The sequence below is a fragment of the Trifolium pratense genome, linkage group LG6 (assembly GCF_020283565.1).
Source record: "Trifolium pratense cultivar HEN17-A07 linkage group LG6, ARS_RC_1.1, whole genome shotgun sequence".
Taxonomy (NCBI): Eukaryota; Viridiplantae; Streptophyta; class Magnoliopsida; order Fabales; family Fabaceae; genus Trifolium; species Trifolium pratense.
This window is the reverse complement of record NC_060064.1, coordinates 3,291,236-3,310,698: the sequence shown is the minus strand read 5'-3', so window position 1 is coordinate 3,310,698 and position 19,463 is coordinate 3,291,236. Positions and strand designations below refer to the sequence as shown.

General features: G+C 28.0%; 3 protein-coding genes across 3 annotated transcripts; 2 read left to right on the top strand and 1 right to left on the bottom strand.

Moving 5' to 3' along the window:
• Nucleotides 1–2,366: 2,366 nt before the first annotated feature.
• On the top strand, nucleotides 2,367–3,972 carry LOC123891044 (chitinase 10-like). Its single transcript, XM_045940829.1, has 2 exons — nucleotides 2,367–2,965; nucleotides 3,548–3,972. The coding sequence occupies exons 1-2, from the start codon at nucleotides 2,505–2,507 to the stop codon at nucleotides 3,912–3,914; spliced, it is 828 nt and encodes a 275-aa protein (XP_045796785.1). The 5' UTR covers nucleotides 2,367–2,504; the 3' UTR covers nucleotides 3,915–3,972.
• Nucleotides 3,973–8,120: 4,148 nt separating this feature from the next.
• LOC123891042 (chitinase 10-like) lies at nucleotides 8,121–9,922 on the top strand. The gene is made up of 2 exons (XM_045940828.1): nucleotides 8,121–8,715; nucleotides 9,298–9,922. Exons 1-2 carry the CDS (start codon nucleotides 8,255–8,257, stop codon nucleotides 9,662–9,664), a joined length of 828 nt encoding a protein of 275 aa, XP_045796784.1. The 5' UTR covers nucleotides 8,121–8,254; the 3' UTR covers nucleotides 9,665–9,922.
• A 2,058-nt stretch (nucleotides 9,923–11,980) lies between these two features.
• Nucleotides 11,981–13,041, bottom strand: LOC123891041 (auxin-responsive protein IAA20-like). Its single transcript, XM_045940827.1, has 4 exons — nucleotides 12,862–13,041; nucleotides 12,442–12,605; nucleotides 12,242–12,341; nucleotides 11,981–12,150 (listed from the first exon to the last, which is right to left on the bottom strand). The coding sequence occupies exons 1-4, from the start codon at nucleotides 13,032–13,034 to the stop codon at nucleotides 12,090–12,092; spliced, it is 498 nt and encodes a 165-aa protein (XP_045796783.1). The 5' UTR covers nucleotides 13,035–13,041; the 3' UTR covers nucleotides 11,981–12,089.
• Nucleotides 13,042–19,463: the final 6,422 nt, after the last annotated feature.

Sequence of the window (19,463 nt, the reverse complement as noted above, 5' to 3'; positions counted from 1 at the left end):
AATTGTATTTTATTATTTTTTTTTGCACATCAAATCGTGTATTATTTATCTAATATAAAAAATGTACTCTTTTTTAATTTAAAAAGTCGTAATTTATTATTTGTGTTTTAATCATTTCTTTAATTAAATTTTGCAACATTTAATTTTCTAAATTAAAAGTAAAGTTCTCAATTTTATTAGAGCATCTCCAATGGTGAGATACTACTTTGGGTATCATACATTACTAACAACGGGTATCTACGAACTACGATGCCATGTAATATTTATGCAACTCATACATATTTTACTCCAATGGTGATACCACTTTTTGAGTATCATACATTAATGACAAACGGTAATATTTTGACATGTATAGAAGCTATTAAATTGAATTTATATATCAAAAATAAAAATAACATTAGGTATCAAAGTCGCTTGTAAAATTACTTAATGCTTAACGTGTCAATCCAACCTAACGAAGCTGTGCAAGACAGGCCATCAACTTATACATACAAAAAGTGAAATGTTTGTTCTTTTCTACTTGTATTCTTGCTTATGCGATGCGAGCATCAAAGTTAGATATCATATAGTTGATGCTAAAAACATAGAGAATGAACTAAGAATTGTTTAAACACACACATAATGAGTGGAGTGTTAATTATCAATTTTCTTTGTGTCTTTAGTTTTTGTCTTATTTACCTAATTACCTCGACGTATTAGTTTTATAACCATCTTAACAAAAGACAATGCCACTCGTGACCAATATTCCTGCAGGCGAATACTATATACTAATATCTAATTATTTCATATAATTTTCATCAATTGTCCACAATTATGAATTGAGTGGTGGGTTAGTGTTATGTATGTGCAATATACGAGTAAGTGGATCCACCATTAGACAACTTATATGCTTTCTTCATCTAAACTAGTATTAGTATAAGATAAAAACTTGACATAATAATTAGGGACCTTCTATGATATATCTATCAAATTTCAATGTATCGGTACATTAGATCAAATAATTACTAAATTAACGATTATTTTATGTATCAAAATACTATTTGTCGATTATTGTGTTTCATAAATGATGACTTCATAAGAAAAAAAACACGATTTCATTGTTTTATAAGCATTATGCTAATATTTTTACATTTTTTCATAAAAAATTTTAATAATAACTATTATGAGTGATAAAAAATTCAAAAAATATATAAAATTTTATTTTTTACAATTTTGATAAATAATATTTAGTTATTATAATATTTTAAGTAATAGAAAAATAATTTCTTTCAAAAAATAATATTCATTTATCTAATAATTTAGTGATCTATTATACCGATACATTGAAATTTGATAAGTGTACCATAAAATTTTCCTAATAATTAGTGTCCCCAATATATCAAAGTCAACCCCACAAACAAGGTCTGTTTGAATGGGTCAGAAAGTTGAAGTAATCTTGTCTTAAGGTGGGTTGGCCAGTCAATTTAGTTATGAAAATATTAAAAATTAAATTATCATGATGATGAATGACTATCTTTAATTGCAAGAGATAGTCCTCAAGCTAAATGTTTAAGTGGTTGAATTGCATAATAGAATCAATAATTCATCATTATACGTTTCTAACATAACATTTTTTTTTTGACACACTTCTAACATAACATATTAACAACTAATATTTGTCTGGAAAAAAAATCACGAGTCTTTTTAACCTAAATGCATATTGTCAATGTTAAGAGACAAAAACTATACTCGATCTTTAACTTCCCTAATAAGTAATAACTACTATTTATTTCCACAGCACAACCTTTACATGCTCAATAATCAATAGGATGTTTTGACCCAAAATAAATAAATAATCAACCTTTACATCATATTTAGATCCTTATATTGTTTAAGTGCAAATGATAATCTCACGTGTAATGAGCTACATGAGAAACTACTCAGCGTACTCAATATTTTAAGGTTTTATGTAGAGATACACTGTCAATTTTTTTTTTAATAGTGAATGATAATCATTAATATTAATATTCTATTACTTTCAATGTTCTTCCGGATCCCCAACATTTGTGACAAAAAATACAAACAAATTTTGAGACATTAATAACACCATTTTTTTTTATATCAACCCTCTGATTATCAGAAAAGAAGATCCAATAATACATAATTCAACCTTGAAATAAATAAAATCTGAAGAAAATTTAATAACACAATTTCTAGCCAAAATGACCTTACTTAAAAATGTAACATCATAAATATTTACCCCTCTATCCACGATTGACATTTTCTCTCTTAAATTTAAATATCCTTTTTCATATTGAAAACATAGCATTAAAAAAGACAAATAATTTCAATCTTCCTCCTAAAGAAATGCATCAATCAATTGAGTTACAATACCACAACAAGCACTAAAGTCCATGTGAGTCAGATCCACAAAATTAGTTCCCCCTCTTCTCACATTTGTCTATAAAAACCCTTCTCACTTATCTCTATTTCCTTAACAAACATAACATTAAGGAAAAAAAAAAATGTCTTTTTCCTTTATCTCCCAATTATTCTTTTGTTTTACCGTTTTTATCTACTTTGTATCTTTAAGAGTTGAATCATGGGGCACCCCTATTATACCAATCTCATCTCTAGTAACTAAGAGCCTTTATGATACAATTTTCCTACACAAAGATGACACTGCATGTCCTGCAAAAAACTTTTACCCTTACCAATCCTTCATTAAAGCTTCTAAATATTTCCCTCAATTTGGTACTACAGGTTGTTTGGCCACAAGAAAACGTGAGATAGCTGCTTTTCTTGCTCAGATTTCACATGAAACAACTGGTGGATGGGAAACTGCACCTGATGGACCATTTTCTTGGGGATTATGCTTCAAAGAAGAAATTAGTCCTCAGAGTAATTATTGTGATTCTACTAATAAAGATTGGCCTTGTTTTGAAGATAAAAGTTACAAAGGAAGAGGTCCTATTCAACTTTCTTGGTATATACACTAATTAACTACTTGCAAATTCTTAATTATTAGATTAGATTAGATTATAGGTTTATATATAGCATCTGTTTGGATGAAAGTTTGCCTCTTGATTTTTGCATCTCGAGGCACTGTGAACGTGTAGTTTGTACGAGAGAGATCATACGTGCCTCTTTCAGCTTAACCAGTTGTACTGAACTGATTTCTAGTTCAAATTTGGTACGCAATTGTTATTAGTTTTTTATATTAGACTTTATTATTTTTTTAAAAAAACCAACATTTAAGGCGAGAGTGGACTTTTTTTAAATGATTTTCCGAGTTTTATATTGCAGGCCTAGTTTTTCCTAATTTACTTCTGTGGTTGGGTTTTTCCTACCACGCTCCTCACATCTGTCGATATTGGACTTGGTTAAAGGATATATTTAGTGCATAGCCCTATATTAGATTTTTATGATGAACTAAATCCATCCTTGCAAAAATTTCTTAAAGAATGTCAAATTTTTCATATAGTTTTAGAGATGCTAGTTTATGTAAAAAAAAATACACATCCAATTAATCGAGTTATTAAATTAAGTGTGAGCAATATTTGTGTAGGAATTACAACTATGGACCAGCAGGGAAGGCCTTAGGATTTGATGGGCTGAAGAATCCAGAAATAGTATCAAACAATTCAGTGATTGCTTTCAAAACTGCTCTATGGTTTTGGATGACAGAGAGAAAACCAACACCTTCTTGTCACAATGTTATGGTTGGAAAATATGTGGCAACAAAAGTTGACATAGTTGCTAATCGCACTGCTGGTTTTGGCTTAGTAACAAACATAATCAATGGTGGATTAGAATGTGGAATTCCAAATGATGAAAGAGTTAATGATCGTATTGGATTTTTCAAAAGATATACCAAGCTGTTCAATGTGGATACTGGACCTAACTTGGATTGTGCATATCAAAAATCCTTATAGAAATTAGTTCTAACTTTAATTTAATTAATCCTTTTATGTATTTTTTTTTTTTTTTTTTTTTATAAAAAAAAACTTGGTATCCGGCATTATGACGCATACTCTTTCATCACATCTCTCATCTCCTTCCTCAATTTTCTCCTTTCCTCTTTCTTGGCTTTCTTCTTTTCCTTCTTACCAGTCTTCCTATCTCTCTTCTATTTTTCTCATGTTCAGGGAAATAGCTAGAAGAATACACTTTAATTGAATTTTCGGATCCATCCCTAAATATTAGTTTAATTAAAGAGTGAAAATGGCCCTTCGAAGCCGGTTCAATTTATTTTAAGAAAATTTATATAATTGTGAAAAATATAAATCCGTATATTTAAGCTGGTTCGATATATATATATATATATATATATATATATATATATATATATATATATATATATATATATATATATATATATATATATATATATATATATATATATATATATATATATATATATATATAAGCACAATCGAGACGGACGACCATCCAGATCTGTACATTTAAAGGGACGCCATAAGCCACTAAAAATGTTTTTTACCAAACACTTTTTTTTTTTGTGAAGCCAAACACCTTTTTTTTAATCAAACAAGCTTTCATAGCTAAACTAATAAGCTATATACTAGCTTATTTGTGTTACCTAACAGACACTCTCTTTTTGGTAAAATTAAGTTATAAGAAACTAACTTATAGCTGATGGTTGAAAAACTAACATTAAAATGAAAATATTTGATAAAATTAACTTTTAAAGTGATTTTTTTGTTTGTTTTGGAAAACGACTTTTAAAGTGATTGGTAAATGTACAACAATATAAATAAAAAACATGTATGTTTAATTTTTTATAGATTATCCTTATTTTTACATTTTAGTTTTTCTCTTAAATGTACAAACGAATGTGGCTAGTTTTTCTCTTTAGTCGGCAATGCTGTTTTATTATTTAGAAAATAATAAAATTAAATTAAAGGTTTTTTTTACTAAAAATTAAATTAAAAGTTAAAAATAAAAAAAATCGTAAAAAGTTATAAACTATAAGTTTAAAAGCTACTTAAAATATAATCTTAAAAAAGCTATAAATCAATGAGAAAAACTTTTTACCAAACATATTAATTTATTTTATCAAACAAAAACTTATAAGTTAATATAATAAGTTAATTACAAGCTAACTTATTTAGGTTATCGAACCAACACATATGTTTTTTAAGGGTATGTTCACTTATTGTTGTTATTTCCATTTATTTATGGAAGATTTAGGGTTTATGAGAGTTTTTTTTTTTTTTTTTTTTGTATTTATGGAAGATTTAGGGTTTATGAGTGTGAAACAACGGACTAGTGTAGTTGTCTTATAAAAGAAAATCTGAAGAGAATAAGATATAAAAAAATAACTATCCATATGAAAAATTAAGGAGAATAAATTTTAATATATTAATGGTGTTATGTATGTTGCATTTGGTTAAAGGTGTCCATGGTGATTTTTATACAAAGTCCGAAAGTCATATTTAATAGATGACAATGAGGGGAAACTAAATTGTGTATTCCCTCCGTTCCAAAATATAAGCAAAATTTGGTCAATAAAAGTGAATGTATTTGGTCCTAATTTTGAACCACACACATCAAATTTCTTTGACTCATTTTTGCTTATATTTTGGGACGGATGGAGTATGATTTATTATTATTAATATTTTAATGTTTAAATTTAAATTTCATACAATATTAGTAGTGTTATGCATATAATTGGTTGGTGATATTCTTGTCAATTGATATGTATGACTATAAGGGTCATATTTAACACATGAAAATGAAGGAAAATAAATTGTATTTTATTATTTTTTTTTGCACATCAAATCGTGTATTATTTATCTAATATAAAAAATGTACTCTTTTTTAATTTAAAAAGTCGTAATTTATTATTTGTGTTTTAATCATTTCTTTAATTAAATTTTGCAACATTTAATTTTCTAAATTAAAAGTAAAGTTCTCAATTTTATTAGAGCATCTCCAATGGTGAGATACTACTTTGGGTATCATACATTACTAACAACGGGTATCTACGAACTACGATGCCATGTAATATTTATGCAACTCATACATATTTTACTCCAATGGTGATACCACTTTTTGAGTATCATACATTAATGACAAACGGTAATATTTTGACATGTATAGAAGCTATTAAATTGAATTTATATATCAAAAATAAAAATAACATTAGGTATCAAAGTCGCTTGTAAAATTACTTAATGCTTAACGTGTCAATCCAACCTAACGAAGCTGTGCAAGACAGGCCATCAACTTATACATACAAAAAGTGAAATGTTTGTTCTTTTCTACTTGTATTCTTGCTTATGCGATGCGAGCATCAAAGTTAGATATCATATAGTTGATGCTAAAAACATAGAGAATGAACTAAGAATTGTTTAAACACACACATAATGAGTGGAGTGTTAATTATCAATTTTCTTTGTGTCTTTAGTTTTTGTCTTATTTACCTAATTACCTCGACGTATTAGTTTTATAACCATCTTAACAAAAGACCATGCCACTCGTGACCAATATTCCTGCAGGCGAATACTATATACTAATATCTAATTATTTCATATAATTTTCATCAATTGTCCACAATTATGAATTGAGTGGTGGGTTAGTGTTATGTATGTGCAATATACGAGTAAGTGGATCCACCATTAGACAACTTATATGCTTTCTTCATCTAAACTAGTATTAGTATAAGATAAAAACTTGACATAATAATTAGGGACCTTCTATGATATATCTATCAAATTTCAATGTATCGGTACATTAGATCAAATAATTACTAAATTAACGATTATTTTATGTATCAAAATACTATTTGTCGATTATTGTGTTTCATAAATGATGACTTCATAAGAAAAAAAACACGATTTCATTGTTTTATAAGCATTATGCTAATATTTTTACATTTTTTCATAAAAAATTTTAATAATAACTATTATGAGTGATAAAAAATTCAAAAAATATATAAAATTTTATTTTTTACAATTTTGATAAATAATATTTAGTTATTATAATATTTTAAGTAATAGAAAAATAATTTCTTTCAAAAAATAATATTCATTTATCTAATAATTTAGTGATCTATTATACCGATACATTGAAATTTGATAAGTGTACCATAAAATTTTCCTAATAATTAGTGTCCCCAATATATCAAAGTCAACCCCACAAACAAGGTCTGTTTGAATGGGTCAGAAAGTTGAAGTAATCTTGTCTTAAGGTGGGTTGGCCAGTCAATTTAGTTATGAAAATATTAAAAATTAAATTATCATGATGATGAATGACTATCTTTAATTGCAAGAGATAGTCCTCAAGCTAAATGTTTAAGTGGTTGAATTGCATAATAGAATCAATAATTCATCATTATACGTTTCTAACATAACATTTTTTTTTTGACACACTTCTAACATAACATATTAACAACTAATATTTGTCTGGAAAAAAAATCACGAGTCTTTTTAACCTAAATGCATATTGTCAATGTTAAGAGACAAAAACTATACTCGATCTTTAACTTCCCTAATAAGTAATAACTACTATTTATTTCCACAGCACAACCTTTACATGCTCAATAATCAATAGGATGTTTTGACCCAAAATAAATAAATAATCAACCTTTACATCATATTTAGATCCTTATATTGTTTAAGTGCAAATGATAATCTCACGTGTAATGAGCTACATGAGAAACTACTCAGCGTACTCAATATTTTAAGGTTTTATGTAGAGATACACTGTCAATTTTTTTTTTAATAGTGAATGATAATCATTAATATTAATATTCTATTACTTTCAATGTTCTTCCGGATCCCCAACATTTGTGACAAAAAATACAAACAAATTTTGAGACATTAATAACACCATTTTTTTTTATATCAACCCTCTGATTATCAGAAAAGAAGATCCAATAATACATAATTCAACCTTGAAATAAATAAAATCTGAAGAAAATTTAATAACACAATTTCTAGCCAAAATGACCTTACTTAAAAATGTAACATCATAAATATTTACCCCTCTATCCACGATTGACATTTTCTCTCTTAAATTTAAATATCCTTTTTCATATTGAAAACATAGCATTAAAAAAGACAAATAATTTCAATCTTCCTCCTAAAGAAATGCATCAATCAATTGAGTTACAATACCACAACAAGCACTAAAGTCCATGTGAGTCAGATCCACAAAATTAGTTCCCCCTCTTCTCACATTTGTCTATAAAAACCCTTCTCACTTATCTCTATTTCCTTAACAAACATAACATTAAGGAAAAAAAAAAATGTCTTTTTCCTTTATCTCCCAATTATTCTTTTGTTTTACCGTTTTTATCTACTTTGTATCTTTAAGAGTTGAATCATGGGGCACCCCTATTATACCAATCTCATCTCTAGTAACTAAGAGCCTTTATGATACAATTTTCCTACACAAAGATGACACTGCATGTCCTGCAAAAAACTTTTACCCTTACCAATCCTTCATTAAAGCTTCTAAATATTTCCCTCAATTTGGTACTACAGGTTGTTTGGCCACAAGAAAACGTGAGATAGCTGCTTTTCTTGCTCAGATTTCACATGAAACAACTGGTGGATGGGAAACTGCACCTGATGGACCATTTTCTTGGGGATTATGCTTCAAAGAAGAAATTAGTCCTCAGAGTAATTATTGTGATTCTACTAATAAAGATTGGCCTTGTTTTGAAGATAAAAGTTACAAAGGAAGAGGTCCTATTCAACTTTCTTGGTATATACACTAATTAACTACTTGCAAATTCTTAATTATTAGATTAGATTAGATTATAGGTTTATATATAGCATCTGTTTGGATGAAAGTTTGCCTCTTGATTTTTGCATCTCGACGCACTGTGAACGTGTAGTTTGTACGAGAGAGATCATACGTGTCTCTTTCAGCTTAACCAGTTGTACTGAACTGATTTCTAGTTCAAATTTGGTACGCAATTGTTATTAGTTTTTTATATTACACTTTATTATTTTTTTAAAAAAACCAACATTTAAGGCGAGAGTGGACTTTTTTTAAATGATTTTCCGAGTTTTATATTGCAGGCCTAGTTTTTCCTAATTTACTTCTGTGATTGGGTTTTTCCTACCACGCTCCTCACATCTGTCGATATTGGACTTGGTTAAAGGATATATTTAGTGCATATCCCTATATTAGATTTTTATGATGAACTAAATCCATCCTTGCAAAAATTTCTTAAAGAATGTCAAATTTTTCATATAGTTTTAGAGATGCTAGTTTATGTAAAAAAAAATACACATCCAATTAATCGAGTTATTAAATTAAGTGTGAGCAATATTTGTGTAGGAATTACAACTATGGACCAGCAGGGAAGGCCTTAGGATTTGATGGGCTGAAGAATCCAGAAATAGTATCAAACAATTCAGTGATTGCTTTCAAAACTGCTCTATGGTTTTGGATGACAGAGAGAAAACCAACACCTTCTTGTCACAATGTTATGGTTGGAAAATATGTGGCAACAAAAGTTGACATAGCTGCTAATCGCACTGCTGGTTTTGGCTTAGTAACAAACATAATCAATGGTGGATTAGAATGTGGAATTCCAAATGATGAAAGAGTTAATGATCGTATTGGATTTTTCAAAAGATATACCAAGCTGTTCAATGTGGATACTGGACCTAACTTGGATTGTGCATATCAAAAATCCTTATAGAAATTAGTTCTAACTTTAATTTAATTAATCCTTTTATGTATGTTTTTTTTTTTTTTTATAAAAAAAAACTTGGTATCCGGCATTATGACGCATACTCTAAAGACTCAAGCCAACACCACTAGACCAACCTCAAATGTATTTGTACGTTTTGTTTTTATTTTTCCTTTTAATTAACTCAAGCAAAATTTCAATAATCGCTGCACTTTATCATTAGAAATTTCAATAAGAAGTTGTTTTATTTCTTCTTGTTATGAAGTACACGTAGATATGATGTCATTGTGCATTATATATTTATCTTGTATGGATTATATATTGATATAAATGAACTGTTCCATATATTTTGATCTATCTTTATGTCGTTAGTGGTTGGTCACTAAGGTCATCACAATGGTAATATGGTCAAATTAAGCTGAATTCATTATTGATAGTTCATTTGGATTGTAGCATAAACACCACCAATATATAATTAGATGCTATATACACCTCTATTTTGTTAGGATTACCAATATATATATAACTAGATGTTTTAGTAAAAACAAAATCTAGATGCTATTTACACCTCTATTTGATTATGATGTGTGAAAATCACCATTTCAACAAAGCATGCATTAGCGGTTCATGGATGTAATTGTAATTAGACTCGTTCTAATAAGGCAATAAGCTTCTCTTGTCTTCTATCCAACAAAAAAAATGCCTATGACAGAGAAAGACATTTAGCTTTATTACCATTGTGATCAATAGTAAATTAGTGAAATCAATGTGAACACAAATCGGAATCAATCGAATAATAAAAACCTAATAAATTAGTGAAACTAAATCAGTGAAAATGAATGGATAAACCCTAACTAAATTGATTGAAAATGAACTAAATTGGTGAAACTCACTCATCTCTCATGAGTTCGTCCACTCGGAGTTCTAGTGAGATGATGATATTCGCGATTGCGATTATATATGAGCCATGTCACACAGTGAAAGAGGAGTTTCTTTTCTCGACGGTTGAGTTGTTTCATGAAAGAGGATTGTCCACTATTTAATTATATACGGAATGAGCCCAAACATAACCATCTTCATTTCAAAAATTGAGAATAAATGAATAGAAATATCCGGCCAGAGCACCAACGGAGTTGTATTTTGAGGTTGGAATGTCAAAAATATTCTTTGATATTGTATTTTTGTTGGGCATTTGATGTTTAAATATCATTTATGATTTACATTTTGTAATTGTAGATTTACTTTAATGCAAAAAAATAAGAAGTAGATTTACATCTTAAATTAAATCTATTGATTTTAACAAATCAAATTATTCTAAATGTATATAATTGTATAAACATATTTGTCAAAATAAATAAATTTGTGTAAATATTTTTTTTTTGTTGATAAACGAAATGACAAAGTCATTAAAAGTTAACACAGACAAAATTTTATATACATAAATTTTAAACTTTTTATAAATACAAGAGCTACATTCTACATACTTGTAATGTTTAAAGCTTAAAGCTTAAATCATCTGTACGATAAAACTATGGCTTAATTACATTTTTTGTCCTTTATATTTATTTTAAGTTGGTCACTTATGTTTTAAAAGTTTTAAGTTGATCTCTTATTTTTTATTTTGTTGCATTAGTTAGTCCCTATGGACAGAGACATGCCTTTTTTACCTAGTCATGTTCCATGTCATTTTCTTTTAATTAAAAACAAACAAAATTAAAATATAAGCGACCAACTCAAACCTAAAATAAACATAAGAGACCAACTTAAAACATAAAATAAACGGACCAACTTGAAACCTAAAATTTGACGGGAGGGACTAACTAATGCAACGGAAAAAACAATAAGGGACCAACTTGAGACTTTTAAAACATAAGAGACCAACTTAAAACCTAAAATAAATATAAGAGACCAAAAGTGTAATTAAGCCTAAAATTATTCAATCACCCATGCGTGATATTGGTCCACTATTTCAGATAAAGTTAATGTCATTGGTGGGGAAATGGATCGAAAGCAGTCGGTTTGGATGCAGTCATAATGCAGTCAGTGAATCAGAGTCGTCTGATTAAAATCAAATGACTTAGATTTAGAAGTAGTTTTGAATTTTTAAAACCTTAAAATTTAAACGTTTGATCTTAATCAAACAGTTTTAAACTCACTAAACGCATTCAGTTAAGGCTGGTGATTGCACCCAATCCAGGTCTCATTCGTGGCCTTCATCGTTAGAGCATGTACAATACTATTATTTTCTTCAAAGAAGTTTACAAACAAGTGAGAGCTATGCATATACATCTATTTCTTTCTGCATACTTCACTAATTAATTAAGAGTAAGACTTCCTACATAACATATATGATCATCTAACATATATTTGATTCCCACTCTAGCTAGAGAACAAAATTTGAAATCAAACACATTTGGTGTCATATAATACATTCCTAACACCGAAAGGTGTCTACTCTTGTGATCTTCAACCTCTTAACGGTAGATAAAAACATCCTACACATTCAAAAAAACAACCATATTAATTAATTAATTAATTAATTAATACACAAAACATAATACACTTGTTGTGTTCTAATTAACTTACTCCCAAGGAACATCACCAACCATGACCAAATCTCCTTCTTCATCTTCATAAGTTAACACATGACATCTCTCTGGTTGCACTTCATCCATCTCATTTCCCCCTGTTTGTTAAAATTAGTTAGAAGTTAGTTATAAGTAGTTACAAATACACAATAATTAAAAAAATCACAAAATTTAGAGAATATTTTAATATGACTTTACATAGAATGGTAGTGTCAAACATGTGTTCAAGAGTTTTTACTAACTCATGGTAACTTTGATGAGCAAGTATATTGAGTTTTCTACCAATTGGAATGCCTTCCATATACACTTTCACAAAGAAACTACTATGATCATTGTAATCATAGTTTTGATGCCATTGCCCCCTAAAATAAAAAATGACACACAAAAATTCAGCATATAATAAGTAATGATATATAAGAAGGAGGAGATTAGAAATGTATGTATGACTATGTATAAATCAACGGTATCTTATTTCAATATGTATCAGTATCCAGATGAGATGAATAATTCTGATAGGTTTACAAATAGTGTTTGCTAATTTTTCACTATTTGTGAGCTATCAAAAGTATTCACCACAACGATGTACCGATACATATAGTATTCACCTAAATCAATTACCTTGAAACAGAGGAGCCAACACGAAAATGTTGAGTGGAGGAAATGGTGAGTCCAAGACTAAGATCTGTGGGAAGTTGTTGTGAGTTGAGAGAGGATGCAGTTGAAATAAAAAGATTGTGGTTTGTGTTGCTGCTAATAGATGAAGTAGAATTTGAACTTTTGGTTTTTCCCATTGTGGAAGAAGAATGAAGTAGCTAGGTGACAGAATAAGCCGCCACCTTATGGACTTATATATAAACAAATTAAAAATAAGATATCATATGATATGACCAATATAATTCTAAATAAATATTGTAAGTATAAAATTCAATTAGACTTTCTTAACTATTGTGCCAATTCTCCTTTTTCTTTTCTTCTTGTTTCTTCCATTCCATGTAATTGGTAGACCATCAAATGTTGTTAGTGTAGCCGACAATTACACGTGTCAATTTTTGAGTCCAACTTGGTATCTTATATGTTCCAAACACTTCAAGCTTCGTGTGCCTTTTATGGAGCAATTTTATTTAGATCTTGTCTAAGCGTTCACAATTTTATCCTTGATTAAAAGACTTCTCTCGTTAATTACATAAGAGTTGTTGTCTATGCTTCCTACTATACATTTTATTCCTGCACACTTGTCGATGCACAATTTTGATCATTAATATCTTTAGTTGTGTATTATTAAAAATTCAGATTTGTTAGACACAATAGTTTATTCATGTTTAAGAGAACAATTTCAAATTTTGTAAATTTAGAATCTAAATGTAATATTAATTTTCCTATTAATAATACTAGTAATATAAACACTTAAATTTATATTTTTTTTGGGTACATATATAAACACTTAAATTTATTCAGAGGAAATTTGAAGGTGATGTTGGAGATACAATATTAGATACACGTATTGGACAAAGCGTGTGCATGTTTGTTTAATTTGAGTTTAAGTGAATGAACCTAGACTGTGTAGACAATTCATGTAGACAAGAGAACATTGATAACTGAAACCTTGTACACATGCATAACCAATGGATCAATGTGCAATGGATATAATATAATCATCGTGTAGCGCATGAGGGATCTTGATCGAAGATACTCCCTCCGGTCATATTTATAAGTAAAAATTAACAAATTTTTTTGGTCTTAAATATAAGTAAAAATTACCAAAAATAACTTTATTAAATGCTATCATTCCAAAAGTACCCCTAATATTGTTCAACTTTTTTACATGATTGTAGAGTTCCAATGCAAATTTAATATATTAAAAGGTTATTTTAGGAATTGTAATAGAAATATCACATAATATCAAGACAAAAAAATAACTCCTTAATAAGTGTGTAAAAGAGAATTTTGACTTATAAAAAAGATAGGAGGGAGTACCGAGTACTCCGTACTACTACTTATGAAAAATAAAGATATATATTGAAACCTGTGATGCTACAAATGCATTACCTAGAAACTTATTGATGTAAGAAACCATCAAGGCACATAGAGAACATACTTATGAATATAGGGTCTTGCTAATTAGTGTCACCGATGCACTAGTTAAAGAACTAAAAAAGAAAATAAAAGAGAAGTTATGTATTGAAAAAAATTAAAATTTAGATTTTTTATGTGTTGACTACACAATACTCAAAATAAACTTTCTACGTTTGAATTATTAACTAGTTCTCTTGAGACACTATTTAGCATTTGCCATGAATATAAGTTGTACGTGCACTTTTTAATTTATAAATTCAGAGTTAGCAGTGCAGTTTATTATCTGCCTATATTTCATGTGTACATATAAAATACTAGTATTCTCAAACAATTGTAGAAATTAACATCTCACTTTAAGTTATCAAGATTATTGTCGTTGGTTAAAAACTATTTCCAAACTCCCTTTGAGCCTGGTGTAATATTCGGGCCTTTGAGAATTTTTGGAAGGGTTTCTTTTTACGTAAAGTTAGACAAAACATTAATAAACAAATGTGTTTCTCTTTGATTTAATCATTTGTCACTACTAGAAAAATTGTCATTATTGATCGAGTTAGAGACTGATTTTTTTTTAAAAAACCACTAATTAATTTTATGAAAATAGATATTGATTTAAGAAACTTATTGATGTAAGAAACCATCAAGGCACATAGAGAACATACTTATGAATACATGGTCTTGCTAACTAGTATCATCGAGACACTGGTTAAGGAACTAAAAGAGAAAATAAAAGAGAAGTTATGCATTAAAAAGAAAAAAACATTCAATATATATCTTTATACATAGTAGTGATTTTATACAAAAGAGAAAGAAAAAATAAAAGAGATCACTACTATTTATCAAGGGGATAGAGGGAGCACTAAAAAGCAAAAAAACATAATAATCAGAATTGTCGAACAATGTCTAATGACTTTTTTAATACGTAGCACTAGCAAGCAAAGTGTGGTGCCGAGATCCTGTCTTGGAGACACAAAATAAATTCTCTATTTCCTTTGTTAACACAAAAAATTAATCAAACAATGCTACTTCTATATTACTTGTCAACCAATTCTTTTAGAAGGAAAATTGAATTATGAGGAGTATAAAATGTACTCAATACTTACGATTCACACGATTTTTAGATATTATAAAGGCAAACTAAGAGGGTATTACACCAATCAACATAACTATAGAGAATATGTTTTTTCAATTCTACATATAAGCCAAAATCACGAAATACGGTATACATAATTTGATCAACAGTTTCAAATAAATTTGGCAAAACACCTCTAAAACATAATATTATTTCGGAGATGCGAAAGACACCTTATTATAGCAAGGCAAATCAAATGTCTTACCTTAATACCTTTCTTGCCTTTCACCAAATTGCAAAAGAAATTAAAATGACTCCAAATATTGTCATAGACAATATTGTCCACTTGCATCTAATTACTTGTCAACCAATTAATTGACCTAAAAAAAATGAGTTCGATCTCTAATAAACTCCTTTTTAGAAAAAATTAATCAAATAATGCTATGTCATTTGCAAATTAAATGGTTAATCTCAAGAGATCAATAAACTATCTTAAAGAATCTTAGCATTAAATAATTCAAAAACTTAATGTCAAAAAGATGTATTACACAAATATTTTTTAAAAAATTATATTAAACTTCTTAACAATAATAGCATGTGTTAATATTTTTCTAAAAATATTGTTTGAAAGAATTCAAATCTATTTTTCTATGGACATAATATTTTATCTAATTTTATTTATTTTATAGTCGAACTTTAAATTATTAGAGTGTTCTTCCATAAAGACAGAATAATAAATAAATTATAAATACTAATCTCATCCCTAATTATAAGATCTTGTTTGACTATTGCATGTACGCCAATGCATAATTTTATCATTAATATTTTTAATTGTCTATTAATAAAAATTATAAAAATTTAATATTTTAAAATACTTATCAAAACAAATCGAACAAAAACTTATATGTTAATATTTACATTTATATATTATTAAAAAATACGGTTAAAACAAGATAAATAAATAATACATTTTTGTCAAACAGTATTCTATAATTAGGGATGAAGGTAGTATATAATGCTATTTTTTACTTGCTAACCCAACATATTCTTCGTTTCCTCTCTGTTTAACACCTAGCCTAGCCCCCCACCCACGTGTAAAATGCCATGCTTACTAAGCTATTTTATTTTCCACATATATACATCTTTATTTTTATTATTTTTTTCCATGGTTCACTAGTTTAAGGGAACAAGAACTTTAAGAAAATAAAAATAAAAGAATTTAGTATTTGCTTTGCTTGAATCTAAAGAAACGGCAAATGGTAGCTAAAGAAGGAGGTATGAGAGTAAATATTGAAGAGGGAGAAAAGACAAAGATGTTTAAAATGTTCCCCACCATCCCAACCATAAGGTTGCTTCAATTAGCCATCAAATTGTCATTTGGTCCCCATATCTAAGTATGAAAATTAAGCAATGTGTAACCAATTAACGTTTATGTTTTGTTCAATGGCCGTAGATAATGTGTCTTAAGATGATAAGGCCAATTTTCTTTAGTGCTTACCCTTGGTTTCTCAGTGCATGGTATATTACTTGGAGTATATCACAAGAAGAATTCTCTTCTTCACCAAGACTCTTTTTTCTGCCTCAATTTTTTTTTTCCCTTGTTATAAAAATTCAGAATGCATTTTTCAATTTTTTACGTTAAAAATAATATTTTTCATTAGAAAAAGTTCGAAAAATATTTTCTGAACATTTTATATATGGCCAAAAAAGTTTTTTCGGAGGAAAAAAGTCTTAAGGGGAAAATATAAAAAATTTCATGGCACAATTCTTATTTTGCACAAATTACACCAAATGTAACTTATGTAAGTGAGTAATTTTTTCACACTTTTTTGCGATATCAATTAAAATTTGATTGAAAATTAAAATTACATGTATGCAGTACTATTTGAATGACTCTTTTAAAAAAAAATCTAGAATATGCTATTTTATAATTTTAAAATGGGAAGCCTAAATCTTAAGGCATGAAAACTATAAATCCCTCACTTATAATATGTTCAACCTCACACTTTACTGCCCAAAACATGCATATCACAAAAGTCTAATGAAAAGTAACAAAATCAATCATGTTCATATTAAATTTGAGAAGTTGGAAAATAAAGATCTTCACTTGCATGCAGACACATAAGTTTCAAACAACCAAAGCCATGATGATGGTTACACTATATTCTAAGATACTACTGTATTATCATTTTCATGTTATTATAGTATAAAATTTATGCTTTACACCCCATCAAAGTAGTTTTAATTTATCTAAAAAATTAATAATTTTTGTTTTATGTTGTTGACCGGAAAATTTATACAATTTGAGGTGTCATAAAAATAAATTTTTTACAGTCTAAAAATATACTTTTTTCTTACTAAACCCTTTAAATACTTTCAAAATAAGCATCAAATGCAAATAAAGGAGACAAACAACTTGTGATATCCATTAATTTATTGGGCCGGCCCATTTTAAATAATTGTTAACAAATTCTTTTTCATCAACCCCCCAAAGAACCATGATAAAGTCTTTAAATTTTGGTAGATATACATGCATATTCTAATTTTGGTAGATATACATGCATAGAGGTGGTTTTAATTATTCTCATTAATTAACTACCAAAGAACCATGCATCCAGAGGGGGGACGGACAAAAGGGGGTGAGTGAACGAGTGTTCCATGATCTTTTGATTTTAAACAAGTACACCGGATGTACTTGTTAAGCATATTAAAAATAGAAATAAAATATAAAGTTAATGTCGATAAAAATATCTTCTTACATTTTCAATGCATTTTTCAAGATAAAATTTTCTTATTTATGTGTTTAACTAGTGCACCGGATACACTATTTAACATTTTCCTATTTTTATTTAAATTTTTAAATTATTTTGTATCTTTAATTTTGATTCAACAGCAAAAATTAAGATATTTTTTCTTGTATTACAAATATAGATTGTCACGTGAGATGTTGCTTTTACACACAATTACAGTACATTGATACCTATTTTTCTTTTCTTTTAATTAATGGAATAAAGTCCTCAACAAGAATTAAACTCATATTTTGTGAAAATATGATTCAATTTCACAAATTAAATTGACCCTCATCGATCATGCATGGAATAGGCTAGGCTGGCCTATCAGGCCTTAAGGCGTAGCCTATATAGGCTCAGGTCAAATAAGTCTATTTCTTTAAATAGAGTCGGCCAAAACTTTTTATAAGTCTATTTAGTTAAGTAGGTTAGGCCGCAGACCATTAAACAAGCCTTTTAACCTACTAGACCGGCCTATTTAAGTTAATATCAATAATATTTTAACTATTATTATTATTTATATATTAAAATTTGTATTTTGATTAAATTATAAATTTATTAACTTTTTCAGTAGTTTAAGTTTATTAATCGACATTAGTTTTTCACATATTTAAATGTATTATTATTAACTAGAATTGAAATATGATGACATATATAGTCAAAATTCTAAAATATCATGTTAAATATCAAAAGGATATTGATTTATTAGTTCATAAGTATTTTTAAAAATAAATCTAATTATTTATTTAAATATGTTCATATGAAATAGACTTTTAAACAGGCTAACATGTCACATCAGACTTTCAAAAGGTCGGACTCAGGCCTAAAAGATAAGTCTATGATAAACCACTGGTCAGGCTCAAACCTTTAAATTTTTGACAGGTCAAACTCAAGCTTGATAAAGTCTAACTCAGCGTAACCCATTCCCACCTCTATGCATATGTATCTACTAGTTATAGCACTCGTGCATCACATGCACATAGAACAAGTTGTTAATATGATTCCATTTTCTGTAATTATTTTATATTAATCACAACTTGAGAGAAAAATAAAATGACGATATCACAAATTTTATATATATATATATATATATATATATATATATATATATATATATATATATATATATATATATTGAAAACTATCACAAATTATATATAACTAGTCTCACACCCGTGCGATGCACAGGTGTTATGTGGTATTTTATATTACAATGTTGAAAAATTATTCGTATAAATTGTAACAATAAGTATTGTGAAAATGAAAATAATAATAATAATAATAATAAT

Excerpts from the sequence above, each read along its gene's own strand:
- LOC123891041 (XM_045940827.1), bottom strand. The coding sequence starts at position 13,034 with ATGGGAAAAACCAAAAGTTCAAATTCTACTTCATCTATTAGCAGCAAC. Across the intron at positions 12,606-12,861 it reads GTTGGCTCCTCTGTTTCAAG|GGGGCAATGGCATCAAAACT; the intron begins GTAATTGATTTA and ends TTTTTATTTTAG. Across the intron at positions 12,342-12,441 it reads GTTTGACACTACCATTCTAT|GGGGAAATGAGATGGATGAA; the intron begins GTAAAGTCATAT and ends TTTAACAAACAG.
- LOC123891042 (XM_045940828.1), top strand. The coding sequence starts at position 8,255 with ATGTCTTTTTCCTTTATCTCCCAATTATTCTTTTGTTTTACCGTTTTT. Across the intron at positions 8,716-9,297 it reads GGTCCTATTCAACTTTCTTG|GAATTACAACTATGGACCAG; the intron begins GTATATACACTA and ends ATATTTGTGTAG.
- LOC123891044 (XM_045940829.1), top strand. The coding sequence starts at position 2,505 with ATGTCTTTTTCCTTTATCTCCCAATTATTCTTTTGTTTTACCGTTTTT. Across the intron at positions 2,966-3,547 it reads GGTCCTATTCAACTTTCTTG|GAATTACAACTATGGACCAG; the intron begins GTATATACACTA and ends ATATTTGTGTAG.